This window comes from Acomys minous, assembly GCF_964271855.1.
Source record: "Acomys minous genome assembly, chromosome: 2".
Taxonomy (NCBI): Eukaryota; Metazoa; Chordata; class Mammalia; order Rodentia; family Muridae; genus Acomys; species Acomys minous.
This window is the reverse complement of record NC_140484.1, coordinates 148243428-148259823: the sequence shown is the minus strand read 5'-3', so window position 1 is coordinate 148259823 and position 16396 is coordinate 148243428. Positions and strand designations below refer to the sequence as shown.

Sequence of the window (16396 nt, the reverse complement as noted above, 5' to 3'; positions counted from 1 at the left end):
CGGGTCTCCAAATTAATGGAGCTCAGTGCACAGAGCACAGAGCACTTGCTGCCATCATGGGGACTTGAACTCGGATCCCCCAGCACTGAGCCAGGCATGAGTGCAGGCACACCTGCAACCCAATTCTGGGGTAAGGGGTAAGGGGCATGGAGTAGAGAGAGGAAACACTGGGGCTTGCTGGCAGCCAGCTGAGTTCACTGAGAGGCACAGTTGTCTTCCTTCCACCTGTGAGAGGCAGTCTGGTGTTCACAGCTGCGTTCACTAGCTGGCCTGGGGGGCTTCCGGCTTCTCCTGTCCTTCCTCTCACCGTGGGAGCTGCGATTGCAGACCTGTGCTACTGAGCTCAATTGTATGTGGGCCGCGCTTGTGCAGCAAGTGTTCTACCCTCTCCTGTCCCCTCCCCCTCCTGCTCACCCTCTCCCCTCCCCACAGCCATCATCCCCTAGTCCCCACAGCAAGCTTCTTAATGCTCTCACAGGAGATCAATGTGCCAGTGCGCAGCAAAGGCCTTCCCGCTGCACATTGATCGCAAGCATCAGCAGGCTAAAGCAGAGGAGGCCAGCTCAGTGCCACATCCAGCTCCATCTTTACTCACCTTTAGCCCAGATGCCCCCTCCTCCCTTTCTTCCACTATCCTTTTTGCTATCTCTTTTTTCCTTTTCTTTCTTCCTCCCCCTCCCCAGCCAGTGTTGGGGTGTTCATTATGCAAGAGCTCTACCACAGAGCTTCCTACCTCATCCCACCCCCACACCCCATAACCCCACATCCCCACACCCCAGCCCCCACCTCTCACCCCCTCCACCCCACACCCCCACCCCTCAACCCCCCACCCCCTCAACCCCCTACCCCCACCCTCGTCCCAGCTATTGATATTTTTGAAGCACCCTAGGCAATTTGCTTCACAGGAATGCTCTAGAATCTAGATTTGTCACTCTTCTCTGAACAGATGTCTTCCTAGCTGAAAACTGAGCGAAACGTGCTTTTTTCCTCTATAAACTACCTCAGTGTGGGATCTTCTGTTACTGCAACTGCTGGGGGTGGGAGAAGGGGAGAGAGAGAGAGAGAGAGAGAGAGAGAGAGAGAGAGAGAGAGAGAGAAGAGAAGAGAAGAGAAAAGAAGAGACAGATTAGCTGCCGGCTTCAAGGAGCTCTCCTGAGAGGAGAAGCACACAGGCTCAGCACTCCCAGCTGCGGTCGGTTAGCACCTCTATTCTTTCTCTGCTTTCTGGTCCATTTCCACTCCTGGGAACGTTCTCTGTCTTAAATCATTTTTGCTTCTTCCATTCTCATGTGTTCCTGGTCTGGTTCTTTGTTCTGGGACACACAGACCTGGGAGGCTCAGCTCAGGCTGACCCCTGACAGGGATGGCGGCTCCTGACTGCTGCCTAGGCCAGCCTGTACACTCCGTGAGTGGCAGTGTTAGCAGAGAGCCTTGCTCTGCTTGGTCATTTAGCAAGAAGGGGCCCTCATACCTGGTGCCCCTCAGTGAGTGGGCCTCCTTCCTAGATGATATCTGTCACTTGATCTATCTGCAGCGACAGCCCTTGGGCTCAGCCTAGACAGAAACCCCCTTGCCTCCCTGTGGTGGCGGTGGTCTTCACTGCTGCTGCCCTGATTGGAGTGGGAGCCACCTACGGGGTTAAATGGAGAAGGCCATCCCTGCTGTGTTCAGCTTCTGACCTGACGAATTCTTAACTCTATTGCGTTGCTGGGAGGTGGTGGAAGGTAGAGGCTGGCCCTGTGGAGGACAGGTCATGGGAAAGCTACACTGTGCCCGACCTCTTCCTTTAATCTCACCCCCCAAACCCATCTCTGCTTCCTGGCCTCCATGATAGAAGTTGAACTGATGCCTCTGAAACCTCACGCCAAGGCCTAAGGCCTTCCTCCCTCACCTTGTGTCTGCCCAGTATCTGGTCAGAGCAACCGAAGAACCAGCACAGCCCTAATATTTCCTCTTAGTAATTTCCCATCAGCAGCCCCGGGCCTGCTTCATGGATGCAGATCTCAGGGACCCACGTCACACAAGGAGTCAAACCCACCCGTCTCCCCGTGTGCAAAACCCAGGTCCGGCTAATGCTAGTCTTTAACAGAGAAACAGATTCCACGGCCAGACTCACTGATAGAGGAGGAGAGTCAGATACGGCCGTGCACACCCGTGACCCCGAACTCTGGGGGCCGAGGCAGGAGCACTGGGAGTTCAAAGCCTGTCTGCATTCTTAGCAAACTCTTATCTAAGAGGAACGGGGAGGGGGGGAATAGAGATTAGGGAACAGAAACACGGGAGGCTTGGTCACACGCCTTGCGTCACATAGCTAGAGAGTGAAGAGCAGACCCAAGGCTGTCTGATTCTCCACCATGACCTCGCACATGAGAAGGTTGGAAGGGTGCCTCATCAGAACAAACTAGTCCTCCCAATGGGAGCCCTTGGAGCTTGAGGCCTCATATAGACGCACAAATGTACAGGCATCGTAATAAATACCTAAGAGGGTGATTGGGCTGCTGGGTGTGTTAGTGTCCTGCTGTCTGCATAGCCAAGAAGTCCCTCCTCCACCCACATCTGAGCTTCCGGTCCTGTGTTCTGGGCAGCTGCTTTATAGGCTGTGAGCAGCCTCAGAGCCTTGGCTCTCAGCTCCTGCCTTCAGGAGACTTCAACCAAGGCCTTCCCCCGGAAACACAACAGTCAGCACTCAGCAGGGACCCAGGACAGTGTAGCAGGGCTGTGGGTAATGGGCAGAGGTGTGTCCTCAGTAGGAGGTAAATGCTTTCCAGATGGACCGGATGTCTGCAGGGGCTCTGGGAAGTGAGGAGGCCAGAGTGTGTAGAGAGAAGGGACACTCCTCTGTCCTTAATGAGAAATCACATAAAAGGCCAGTTAGTGAGGGAAAAGTATACTCACTTACTTAACCCAAGTTTTGTCCATATGGAAGACTCCAGAATAAAGGCAAAGACCGAGCCGAGTGTGAGCGCTCCCTTAGGCTCAGGTACAGTGGAAATGACTGAAAGGGCACAGAAGTCTCTGCAGGCAGCAATGCCCAGCATGCATGAAGCACAGGGCTCCACTGGCAGCAGTGTGGAGAAGGTTGTGTGAGTTCCTGCCAACAGACTAACAGAAGCCAGCAAAGCCTTCAAATTCACAGAACGGCAGGGTATGGCGGTGCACACTTGCAATCCATCACTCGGGATGCTGAGGCATGTCAAGTTTGAGTGTGCATAGTGAGATTCTATCTGAAAACAAAAAAAGAGATGGGGATATAGCTCGGTTAATAATTTTACTCAGCATGAATGAAACCCCAGTATTGTTCCCAGACAGCCATAAAATTGGTCATATTGGCAGGAAGACAACGGTGACAATGTCACAATAACCAGGGAAGTAAGCTGTTCTTTCTTTTTCTAGAGGATGGTAGATGCTGTGAGAAAAGGAGACACAAAGAAGAAGGCTGAGGCTCAAGGAGAGTGGGAACGGCAAGGAGAAGGCCGCGTGTGTTACTTTTATTAATGCAGTGGCCATAACCCCTGAGGACGCAGGGGGAGCGGATTACTTGGGGTCGTGGCTGCAGAGGGCACTCAGCCCATCACGCCATCACGGCGGGGGAAGGCATGGTAGCGGTGTTAGGAGGTGATGGACAGGGTGCAGAGTCGCTGGTCCCTGAACCAGTCCTATGTTATAACTTCTAACAGTTCGTCCCTAGTGACCAAGTATCACCAGCCAGGCCCCACACCCTAAAGGAATGTGGTGAGCGGCTACCCTAAAATAGCCACATCGAGTTAAAGCCCCAGCCCTGCATAGCTGAACTGTATAGATGCACACCCACCCCCTCAACCCCCAGCTGTTCTGGTGAAGATGGTGATGACCTCCATGCCTGGAGGACGGTGTCCACAACAGAGGGCTTTCAGGGGAAAAGCACCATCGATGCTGCCTCTACAGATCTGGGTCGATAGAGACAGGGAAGACCAAGACCACCTTGGAGACCATACTGTAAGTACTCTTCTTATAATGTATGGGCTATCGTATTTCTGGAAAAATGCAGTTCTTGTTGAAAGAAAGCCAAAATACCAGACAGCTGTTCCTGCAATGCAGGCTCTTGTCTCACTTAAAAAATATATATTATGTATATTTGTGCATGTGAGTGTGGGTGCCAACAGCAGGCAGAGGCGTCCCATCTGCTGGGGTATTCCTGTGAGCTGCCGAGAACCAGACAACTGGACTCAGCAAGAACAGTGTGTGTTCTGAATTGTCGAGCCCTCTCTAGATCCAATTGACTGTCCTCTGCAAGACGGCTATGTGCTCTGAATTGCTGAGCCCTCTTTCCAGCCCCTACTAATTTTCATTTATGTGCATTCTCTGTGTCTCTGTGTAGTTGCCATATACACGTGTGTGCCCTCGGAGAGCAGGAGGGGATGTTGGATGCCATGGAACTGGAGCTACCAGGCAACTGTGAGGTGCCTTCTGGGAATGGGGGGGGGGGGGGAGATGATAACCAAACTTGATAACCAAACTTGAGTCCTCTGGAAAGGCGGCATGCATTGGTAGCAGCCAAGCCATCTCTCTAGCCGTTGGCTCAGGCTTTTGTTACCAAGTTTCTAGGAAGCAGGATGTCTGTTGTGTGGGATAGGACGACCTTTAGCTTGGTGCTGGAGAACACCTGGCTTCCTCCCTTCAGATCAACAGCATTCCTAGATCACCAGGGCTCTCAAACTACCCCCAGGGCAGATGCCACCCCAGCCTAGTATCACGGCTCTAACCTAGGTTTTATGCAAACGTGAAAACCAAGGACCTCACCCCCCATTCTCCCCCTCCCCCACCCAGGGGTAGGGCAGGGAGGTGATTTAACTTCAAACACACAACGGCTTAGACATTGGGGTGGTTATTATTATTGTGAAGTGTGGAAATATTAAAGGTTTTAATAAATGCATGGGTTTGGTGTCTTCTGTTTGTCTATTGAGAGTCTAGTCAAAGGAAACAGAGCCAAGTACATGTCTCTGTCAAAAGGTTTCAAATAGCAGCTTCTAGGTGGACATAGTGGCATTTGTCTGTCATCTGAGCACTTGGGAGACCGAGGCAGGAGGATTGGAAGTTTGAAGCCAGCCTGGGCTCAGAGTAAGCCCTTGGCTGTAGTGTGTTCAGTCTTGGGAGCAGAGACAGGAGGATCCCTGGGGCTCCTGGTCAGCCAGTGTAACCGAATCCCATGCCACTGAATGACAGTTGTGAAAAAGAGGTTCATAGAGAGTCAGGTGGTGGTAGCCTTGCGTCACTCAGCACTAGCCAATCTTCTGGGGGCTATCCAGGCAGGAGGATCTTGCCTCCCTACAAAGAGTAGCTTTGAGAGCTTGGAGGTGCACTGGAGGAGAAAAAGTAAGTCTGAGGAGATGGACACCCAGCACGTCCCCTGATGATATGCATTAAGCACCCCCATGTATCCCAAAACTTTGGAATGGCTGAGCCAGTCAGTGTGACCCTGACCTTAATCACAGAGCACTGGCTTGAATGAGAATGCTTCCCCCAGGTGCACATGGCTGAATACTTGGCCCCTGGGTGGTGGGGCTGTTTGGTAAGGACGAGGAAGCCTGGCCCTGCTGGAGGAGTGTGTTCCTGGGAGCAGAGTTTTCAACAGACTTGTGCCATGGGATTAAGCTCCCTCTGCCTCCTGCTTGTGAGCACTCAATTGCCGCTCCAGCTGCCCATTGCCTGCTACCTCCACTCCGCCATCACGGACCCTAACCCTCTGAAACCATAAACCCAAAATAAACTCTTTATTCTCTAAGTTGCTTTGAGTGTGGTGTTTTATCACAGTGTTAGAAAAGTAACTAATCCAAGGTAGAAAGCTCCTGAGTTGTGAGACCCAAAGGTGACCTCTGCCCTCCACATACCTGTGGGTATGTACCTGCACACGTACACAAAACACTGCACACACGCAAATGGTGATAACGGTGATGGTGACAACTTCCATTTCTATTCCTCTCTCCTTCCTTTCTCTCTCCCCTCTTTGTTTTTGGCACAGAGTCTCACTATGCAAGCTAGCCTCAAACGACTACACCCAGCTCAGTAATTTCTATCTCTTTATTACAAATGCAGTTTTCTGGAAGAGTTAACGATGAAGCTGGGCATGGTAGCAGCATTTGCAATCCCAGCACTTGCCAGGTGGGGGCAGGAGTTCGAGGTCACCCTTGGCTGTATAATGAGTTCATGGCCAGCATAGGCTAATGAGACCTCAGAAACAACATTGACACGAAACCATCAAGGGCCTAGAGAGATGGCTGAGCAGTTAAGAGCACTGTCTGCTTCTCCAGAGAACCTGGTTTTGGTTCCCAAGGCTCACATGGAAGCTCACAACTGTCTGCAACTCCATTTCCAGGGTCTCTGATGCCCTCTTCTGGCCTGTGTGGGCACCAGGCACACACATGGTGCACAGACATACACACAGACAAGACATCCATATTCATAAACTAACAATCAAAATTAACTGGAAGTAATGAGAAGTAAAAGTGAAAGACAGACAATGAAGAAAAACAGTAGGAAACACATTTCTGCTTGAGGCAGAATGGCTCAAGCCATGGAGATGGGGCTGAGGTTTATACACAAATGCGCTATGCATATCCGAGCACTCTATCCTGGTTCGTTTCTCTTGCTTGTTTGTTTGTTTTGAGACATGTCTTGGTGTATAACCCAGACTGGACTTGACCTCATAATAGTCCTGCCTCTGTCTCTAGAGCTCTGGAGTTCCAAGCTAGCGTCAATATCCTGCATTAATCATCCAGTAGGACAGAGAAACTACAGGACAGAAACCATGTAAGCAGCCAGAGGTCAACAGACACTATCTAACTGACAAGCGAGGAAGAGGGCTCAGCAAATATGGAGGGTGTGCCAGGGGGGCCAAGGGCACAGGGAGGGAGGACGGGTGACCTTCAAACAGACTCGGTGATCCTGCTTGGCTGCCTTTGCTGCCACTGCTAAAGGTCTCTGGTGCCAGCTGGCGTCTGAGCCTTTTAGCAATTCTCAAAATAGAACTTTTCGTTCTGCCTTGTTGCCACCTGCTCTGCTGCCCGCCTCCCCCACCCCATTCTTTTTCTTTCTTTGGTGAGGCTCCTATGTCGCCCGGTGGCCTTGAGGTCTTGGGCTCAAGCAATTGTCCCACCTCAGCTTCCTGAGAAGGTGGGACAGCAACTCTGCCCATGGAGTCCCCATTCCCCCCTCTCCCTGCCCTCATCTGCCTGTCTGTCTTCCAAGCTCTTTTTTAAAGAATTATTTTTATTTATGTGTACGTGTGTGCTTGTGTGACCATACGCTATGTACATGCAGGTGCCTGTCTAGGTCAGAAGAGGATGTCAGATCCCCTGGAGCTGGAGTTCAGGGTGGTTGTGGGTGCTAGGAATTGAGCTCCAATCCTGTGGAAGAGCAGGACATGTTCTTTTTGTTTGTTTGGTTTGGTTTTTCAAGACAGGGTTTCTCTGTGTAGCCTTGGTTATCCTGGATTCACTTTGTAGACTGCCTGGTCTTGAACTCACAGTGATCCACCTGCCTTTGCCTCCTGTGTGCTGGGAGCAGGAAGTGCTCTTAACCAATGGACCATCTTTCAAGCCCCACTTTGTTTGTTTGAGACAGCATCTCTCTGTGTAGCCTTGGCTGCCCTGGACTCACTTTGTAGACCAGGCTGGCCTTGAACTCATAGCAAGCAATCCACCTGCCTCTGCCTCCCAAGTGTTGGGATTAAAGGTGTGCGCCACCACGCTCAGCTCAAGCCCCACTTTTTTTTTTTTAAAAAAAGAATACTTCCCAGCTGTGCGGTTAAGATTGCTGGCTGGTCATCTGGAGAACCCAGGTTCAATTTCCAGCATCCACACCAATTGCAGGGGATCCAACACCCTCAAACAGACATACATACAACAAAACACCGATGCACATTAAGAACATTCCCCAAATTTCATTTATTGGTATTTCTCCTGTGTCTGTATGCATGCGGGAGACATCTGTGGGACTTTATCGTCACGAGGCTAGAACTGGCCGCGAGCACCTTTACCTGCTGAGTCATCTCACTGGCCCCACTCATTACTTTTAATTTTATGTTTTAGTTGTGCTTGAATATAGGTATGGGCTGTTGGTGAAAAGAACTTTTTTTTTTTTTGGTTTTTCGAGAGAGGGTCTCTCTGTGTTAGCCTTGGCTGTCCTGGACTTGCTTTGTAGACCAGGCTGGCCTCGAACTCACAGAGATCTACCTGCCTCTGGAGTACTGGGATTAAAGGCCTGCGCCACCACGCCCCAGCAAAGAGAACATTTCTAAGGGGAATTTATGTTACAAATCCTCCCCCACCTGCCCTTCCCCCAAGTAACCATGCTGGCTAGTTAAACTGTATCCTCTAGAGCGCTTTCTACACACGTATTGATATTTAGTGTAAGGTACACTGACTTAGTTATGCGCATGCTACACACACACACACACACACACACACACACACACACACACACACAAACACACACACGAACCCAAATGGCAACGTTCCACATTTTCAGTATCCTTGTTACCAAATGACATTTACAACAGCTGGGGTGGGGGAGTGGGGGAGCTTGTAATCCAAGCAATTGGGAGGTGGAGGCAGGCGGTCAGGAGTTGCTGGCCAGCCTGGGTCTCAAAGTACCAGAAGAGAGGCAGGGAGGGAAGAAGAGGAAGGGGAGAGGAGGGGGGGAAAGGAGGGGAGGGGACACTGGGACAAGAGGAAAGGGAAGGAGAAGGAGTAAGGAAGGGGGGGGGGGAGGAGAAAGAAGAGGGAGAGGCGCCTGGAGGTGGCGGTTCCACACCCCGCGCCCGTGGGAACGGCCCCGCCCGCCTCTGTGACGTCATCCGGAACCCGACGAGGCGGGGCCGCGGGTCCGGGCGGCAGGAGGGTCCTTGCCGAGCCGGGATGAGCGAGGGCAGCGCGGGCGACCCGGGCCGCGGGTCCAGCCGGCAGCGGGCGGTACACCCAGGTAGGTCGCGGCAGGAGGAGGCGTGCGGGGAGGCTGGGTGGTCGACCTGGTCCCCCTCGAGGCACTACTGCGGGGAGAGCGGTGAGCAGGGGACCTGCCGGGCGAGGAGGCTCCCTCTCGCCTTGCCTGCTGAGCTGGGGAGGCAGTCTCCACTTTCCACAGGATGACTTTCCGACCAGGACAGCCTCTAGATCGCATGTTCTGTGAAGAAACTGTGACAACCTGCCTGCCCCCAAAGGCTGGCCTCAAGCCCCCTGCCCCTAGATAGTCCCTTTAGATCCACTTACAAGCCAGTCTGTCTCTAGCATTTATTGCTGTGTGAATTTTGCCAACTGGCTTGCCCTCTCTGAGCCTCAGATTGGCTGAGAAACAGTGAGATATTAATAAATGCCCAGCACAGCCCCACCATAGCGAGACAGCAGTCAACGACAGCCTACTGAGCACAGGAAAATTTCCTTCCTAGTTGTGTTAAACATACAGTCAAGTATACAGCTTCCTGAGACTTTACAGAAATGTGTAAAGACACCGCCCAGTATATATAGTAGAGCTGCCAATCTCCTCAGGCAGGCTTCCTTGTAGTTTGTATTTATTTTGTTTCTGACCAGAGCCAGACCTGTTATCTGCAGGCGAGTTTCAGTGTGAGATTGTATCTACCAAGACAAAAGTTCAGTGCGGCCCCCCAAGGTCATAGAAAGACCCAGTCCTGGGACAATGCTCAGAAAGATAAATCAGGCGAGGCTCTTTGATAGCTTTTCCTCCCTTGGTCCTAGCATGGCTGATGTCAGCTTATTTCAGCAACAGTCAGAGGCCTAGAATCCCCCGGTGAGGGGTAGGGGGCGTGTCTCCTGTAGAGCTTTCCAGCCGTGGGACTTCGATCCCATGGCGTCCACTAGTCTTCCTCTTATTCCAGCACACCCTGTCACACTGTCGTCAGTCTCACCTTGGATCTTTGTTGAGAGTTGAAGGGCCACTCTAAGCGGTTCCTGGGCTCCTATAGCTGAACTGTCTCCTTTGGATATCTGCAAGTTTTTGTTTGTTTTGAAATACTGGGGATTAATCCCAGGGTCTCCCTCTGAACCGCATCCCCCAGCCTCTTGTTAAAGGGGGTTTGTTTTTGTTTTTTGAGACACAGTCTCATGAAATCCAAGCTGGCCTTGGACTTTTGCCTTTGTCTCCTGATGCTGGAAGTATACAGGTGCGCATCACTACTTTTTAAATCTTGAGACATGATCTGGTTACGTTGCCCAGGCTGGCCTTCGGCGTATGATCCGTCCTATCTTGGTGTCCCGGGATACAGGTCCATACTACCTGCTCCAGACAGATGCTGTCTTCTTATCTCCTAACATAGCAGCATGTGGTGTAGACAGGCAACCATAGCAGCATGTGGTGTAGACAGGCAACCGTCCTGTGCTAGACCACAGTGTGTGCAGTCAGGAGGGAACCCTCTGGCGGTCTCTGCCCCCTGAGCCTTTACAGGAAGGTTGTAGTTAAGGAGCACCTGGCTTTGCAGTCCCCTGCACCTTTGGGGGGACTCTGGAGGGTTCTTCCCATCATGGCTTGGTCGTATGGGGCGACCTGGCTCTGCTTGGCAGGGGCCTCTTCCTCTCTGCATGGGCCTCCTCAGGGCTGTTTGGGCTTCCCTACGATGGCCTGGGTCTTCCCCAAAGCAGATGACTCCAAGAGAGCAGAAGCTGTAGTGTCCTGTGGTCTGTTCTCGAAGTCCACGCCATGTTTCTGCAGCAGCTCCTTGGCCACATGGGTCGCATTGCCCAGTGTGCAGGATGCTGGGCTTGGGTGTGAGTACCCAGACATTGGGAGCATGGCTCTTGAGGGCCATTCCGGCGTCAATGCTAAGACACCGCAACTGTTATTTATGGCCGTGCTTCCTTGTGCCCCTGGGCTCTTAGAAGGTGGCCTCGGGGGCTCACCAGTGCCTGCCTGGCACACTCTGGTGATGCTATTTGCCTGTCACTCTCACTCCTCACTGTTCTGTTCCAGCCCCTGTCCCTCAGCTTGGGGGTCATGACCTTCCTCATGAAGTGCAAACACTGATTCTCTTCCTTCTGTGTCACTGCTTCCCAGAAGCCCCACCCCCCACCCCTGCCCCAGGCTGGACTCTGTCCCCACTATACGCTCTTGAGGCTCCCCCCCCCCCCCCCAGGGGCGGAGGAGGGATTCTTCCTTCCTCTAGCTAAATTCGTCGTTTTTTTGTTTTGTTTAAATTGTTAAGCAGCTCAGGCCTGCCTGGGACTCACTATGTAGCCCAGGCTGAGCTTGAGCTCAAAGTCTTCCTGCCTTACTCCCCTGAGTACTGGGATGACAGGTGTGTTTTTGCACACCTGGCTGACTCCTCTTCGTGTGTGTGTGTGTGTGTGTGTGTGTGTATGTGTGTGTGTGTCCACACTTGAGCTGGCATCAAACTCAGGCTCACACTCACACATGCTAAGCAGACACTTGACCTCAGTCTTACTCTTTGCCTCTGGGTTACCATTTTTTTTTTCCTCCTTTATTAATTTATTCTTGTTACATCTCAATGGTTATCCCATCCCTTGTATCCTCCCATTCTTCCCTCCCTCTCAATTTCCCCTTATTCCTCTCCCCTATGACTGTGAATGAGGGGGACCTCCTCCCCCTGTATATGTTCATAGGGTATCAAGTCTCTTCTTGGTAACCATTTTTTTTTAAAAGCAGAGACTTGGGGTGGGGGCGGGGGTAAACATACTTGGCTCAAAACCCCCCTTTGCCTCTCAGAGCTGGACTTACGCAAATTTCTTCACCTCCACATTGATAAGGTAGAGTTTCTGACAGGAGTGCAGCCCCGTCCAGCCTGCTGGAGAAGACCCCAGCCTTCCCTTGTAGTCATGGCCACAGCATCTCCTCCAGTGTCTCCCCTGCCCCAGGGTCCCAGCACCACACAGCGAAACTATTCACTAGGTATCTACCAGACAAGTAGTTGGCTTCCCTCCTTCTTGCCTCATTTCCAAACTTTCCTCCCACTGTCTTCCCTTCTTCCCTTCCTTATCTTACTCCCTTCCTCCCTCCTGCAAGAAACATTTACTATTGTTCTTTTCTCTTAAACACTGTAAAACTTTTGTTTGGCACGAAATTTTTAAATCTTTTTATCTCTCCCGCTCTGACATCTTTATGCAAAAGTTTTCATTCCCCTCCAACTGGCTAAAACTTGCTTATATAAAGGTCCTATTGTGTTATCAAAATGTATATGTATGTTTGTCAGTTTGAGACAGGGTCTCAGTATGTAGCCCTTGGCTGCCCTGGAGCTCACTATGTAAACCAAGCTGGCCTTGAACCCACAGAGACCTGCCTGCCTGCCTCTGCTCTCTGAGTGCTAGAATTAAAGGCGTGCAGCACCACACCCTGGTGTGTTATCAGACTTCAAGTGACCTCTTACTTTCCCTCATTTCCTTTGCATGGATTCCTTTAAAACTAGGCAATCACGAAAGACTCGGAGGTCCAACCCCAGACATGGGAGATGGGGCAGGGAGAACCAGGTGGGACACAGAATCTCTGTTAGAATAAAAGCAAAGTTTCTGTCCCTTATGCTTGCTCGCCCAGTGTGAGCCTTAGTGCACCCTTTTATGAAAGGCTCATCTTGTCACGCTACTTTGTTTATGTGCTCCTCTGTGTACTGCCAGTGAGAACCTATCCCACATCCCCCGCAATGAGAACCCACTTTGCATGCTCCCCCATCCCCAGTGAGAATCCGCTCTGTAAGCCCCACCCCAGCACGCACACACCCACTCCCCAGTGAGAACCCGCTCTGTAAGCCCCACCCCAGCACGCACACACCCACTCCCCAGTGAGAACCCGCTCTGTAAGCCCCCACCCCAGCACGCACACACCCACTCCCCAGTGAGAACCCCGCTCTGTAAGCCCCCACCCCAGCACGCACACACCCACTCCCCAGTGAGAACCTCGCTCTGTAAGCCCCCACCCCAGCACGCACACACCCACTCCCCAGTGAGAACCCCGCTCTGTAAGCCCCCACCCCAGCACGCACACACCCACTCCCCAGTGAGAACCCCGCTCTGTAAGCCCCACCCCAGCACGCACACACCCACTCCCCAGTGAGAACCCGCTCTGTAAGCCCCACCCCAGCACGCACACACCCACTCCCCAGTGAGAACCCGCTCTGTAAGCCCCCACCCCAGCACGCACACACCCACTCCCCAGTGAGAACCCGCTCTGTAAGCCCCCACCCCAGCACGCACACACCCACTCCCCAGTGAGAATCCCGCTCTGTAAGCCCCACCCCAGCACGCACACACCCACTCCCCAGTGAGAACCCGCTCTGTAAGCCCCCACCCCAGCACGCACACACCCACTCCCCAGTGAGAACCCGCTCTGTAAGCCCCCACCCCAGCACGCACACACCCACTCCCCAGTGAGAACCCGCTCTGTAAGTCCCCACCCCAGCACGCACACACCCACTCCCCAGTGAGAACCCGCTCTGTAAGCCCCACCCCAGCACGCACACACCCACTCCCCAGTGAGAACCCGCTCTGTAAGCCCCACCCCAGCACGCACACACCCACTCCCCAGTGAGAACCCATTTTGCACACTCAGGAGGTTAAGAATACCTTGCATCCCATTCTGGCTGGGCCCAAAGAGGAGCTTGCCAGAGCAGAAGGTGTTACTAACTTACACACAGTAGGCTTACACTTTTTCACATACACTGTCACCCTTAAATCTCTTTCATTGCAGTCCTAAGTCACACAGTTTGAACAATTTAAACAGAGACAGGAGACTGCGAGTCTGGACACTTCCGCGGATGGGAGATTTACAGAGAGATGATGCTGTCGGAATTTTTTCTTAATATTATTTAGCAACCAGTGTTCTTTTCGAATGCTTGTTACCCAGGTCCGTCTTGTCCACCTGGCAGGACTGTGCTTTTCCTGGTAAGTGCTCAGGGGACTTAACTGCAGCCCAGGATTTAATGATGGCTGCACACCTGCTCTGCCCCTTGAGCTGCCCCTAGGGGCCTGTTCTTTGATGTGGGAGGAGTCTAATGGCTGGTAGTGAGTCAGGCCTGTCTCCTTTTGTTATGGGAATGCAGCCTGATTGGAGGTCAATCGTGGAGAATAAACTTCAGCGGAAACTTTCTCCACAACCCGAAACTTTAATCATGTCCACATTTTTTCTTTCTATAGTTTCTAGCAAGCCTGGTTTAGTGCACTGCTAATCTCCAGTCATATTTTCTTTAAGTTTATAAAAGAAAATAAGAAGATGAGGTACCAGGCAGCAGATATTAGATTATATGAGGTTATTAAATGAGCATGCAGGGAGAAAGAAAGGGGGGAGGGGTACCCCAGAGAGAAAGAGACTGAGAGACAGAGACAGAAAGAGGGTAGAGAGTGGAGGGGAAGATGGGGGGGGGGGGGAGAGAGAGAGAGAGAGAGAGAGAGAGAGAGAGAGAGAGAGAGAAAAATGAGGAGGGTCTGTCCTTTTATATAGCCCTGGCCAGGGCCACGCCCCCATGGGAGGTAGGCAATGACATCACAGGTAGGCAGACTGAGGCAAAACCCCAGCAATATTGGACTCTCCTTCAGCTAAGTGCTACTTTGTGTAACTTCATATTTCTTAAGCCAGTTAATTAGTAAGTCTTTCATAGCACCGATGTTACTAGTTTCCTTTTCCTCTGCTTCAGGAGGATGGATGGTCTGACTAGGTCTCACTAGTTCCAGAGCATCTCCATCACCCCAAGGAGACTCCATCCTGCCGTCCCTCCCCCTCCTCAGTCTCATGCAGCCAGCCCACTTCTACCTCTATCTATGGACCTCCTGTCTAGACATTGGTTTGAGTGCTTAGTGGCTTCCTCTCAGCATATCATCCAAGCTCACTCACGGGCACAGGAAACAGTGCTCCAACCCTTTTCACCAGGTGGCTAATGCTCCACTGTCTGTGGGTCACATTTTGTATATGCACACATCCCCTGGGCTCTTCCTGGGCACAGCTTTGTTGTTGGAAAACCTCACCCTTGCCCCTCTTTTCTTTTCTTTTTTCCCTTTCTTTCTCAAAGGGTCTGAGTGTAGCCTGGTCTAGTTTTGAACCTGCCGTCTTCCTCCCTCTGTCTCTCTCAGTGCTGGCATTTTACAGTAGGCTACACCTGACTACATAAAAAAAAATTTTTTTTTTAATACACTTGAAGACCCAAAGATCTAGGCTTCCATTTTGCTGCTTAGGTGGCGAAGCCACATAGCCCTGGAGAACCGTGAGGCACGTGCAGCAAGGCCGTGTGGGAGCTGTGCTACTAGGCCAGGCAGGGCACTTGGCTTCTCAGGTCACCAGGCAGGTTCCCCCTAAGATCCCCATTAGCACCTGTCAAGCAAAGGTGGAGAATTCCTTCTTGTCTTCTTGACAGGCTGTGGAGATTTAAAGTCAAGTTACTTCTGTCTTGGGAACAAAGGATTCTAGTTTCCATGATGGCCCATGGGCAAGAGAAGTTTTGTGTGTGTGTGTGTGTGTGTGTGTGTGTGTGTGTGTCTTGCCTTGGAGCTTGGACTTGAGATTCTGAAGCATGTTTTGGGATATCGTCCCAGAGCTCTGACAGCTCTCCGAGTATTTTTGTTTGGTCTTTGTAACCTTAATGGGATGAGGTTTCATGATGGGCCCATTGAGCCTGGACCTCTGCAGATGCACCATCAGGCATTTGCATGGACTTAAGACTGTTCTTTGCTTCTGTCCAAGAAAAGCCTACTCCACCGCAGTAAATACAAAGACACATAGCTATTGACCGGCAGTGTTTATGTTTTCCCTTATTCACTGAGCCCTTCATGTGGTGAGTGACCCACCACCCTTCTAGGTGTCTGAGGAGGGTGAAATGTTCTAGACCAGGCTGGAGATCACGTATGCCTTTTTCAGCCAGGACAATCTCTCTTGGGGACTGGTTCTCTTGAGCTATTTTTGCCCCTCTGTCTGTAGGAGCCCAGCTCTGCCCAGCAACTGGGGCCCAGATTAGAGGTGGCTTTCTTTCTTTCTTTTTTTTTTTTTCAGGAAGTGAAAACTTTGGAGGGATAAAAGGGGGAAATGGCTTTGCAGGGGTGTGACTTCATTGCAAGCTGGCTACTCTCTTCTAAGGAGGATTGTTTGGGTCTAGGACCACCCAGCCAATCTGGGCTGTGTACTTGGGGTACCCTCCCAGAAGTAGGTGGAGGGAGATGGCCAGCTCTAGTCAGGCCCTTGGACTGACCCCTGGGGAGGTAGCCTGGAAGAGACAGGACACAGCGCTCCAGGTCAAGGGGGTGAGCAATAGAGGGAAGGATGGGAAAAAGCAACCCAAGGGAGCCTAAGTAAGTGCCGTGAAAGAAATAACACGGGGGGGGGGGGGGGGGGGGGGGGGGGGGAGTGGCAGTACCAGCCCAGAGCAGGCAGGGCCTCTGAAGTGACTCTGAGCTAAGGCAGGAGGATATAAAATGTGTTT

General features: G+C 51.8%; 1 protein-coding gene across 2 annotated transcripts in view; it reads left to right on the top strand.

The window, feature by feature from the left end:
* The first annotated feature begins 8814 nt into the window (after positions 1-8814).
* The window catches only part of TMC7 (transmembrane channel like 7), a 53410-nt gene continuing 45828 nt past the window's right edge, over positions 8815-16396 (top strand). For both annotated transcript variants that reach the window (XM_084771687.1, XM_084771686.1), the window contains exon 1: positions 8815-8958. In XM_084771687.1, the coding sequence (XP_084627813.1) occupies positions 8895-8958 (64 nt within the window). In that variant the 5' untranslated portion in view covers positions 8815-8894. The remainder of the gene's footprint in view (positions 8959-16396) is intronic.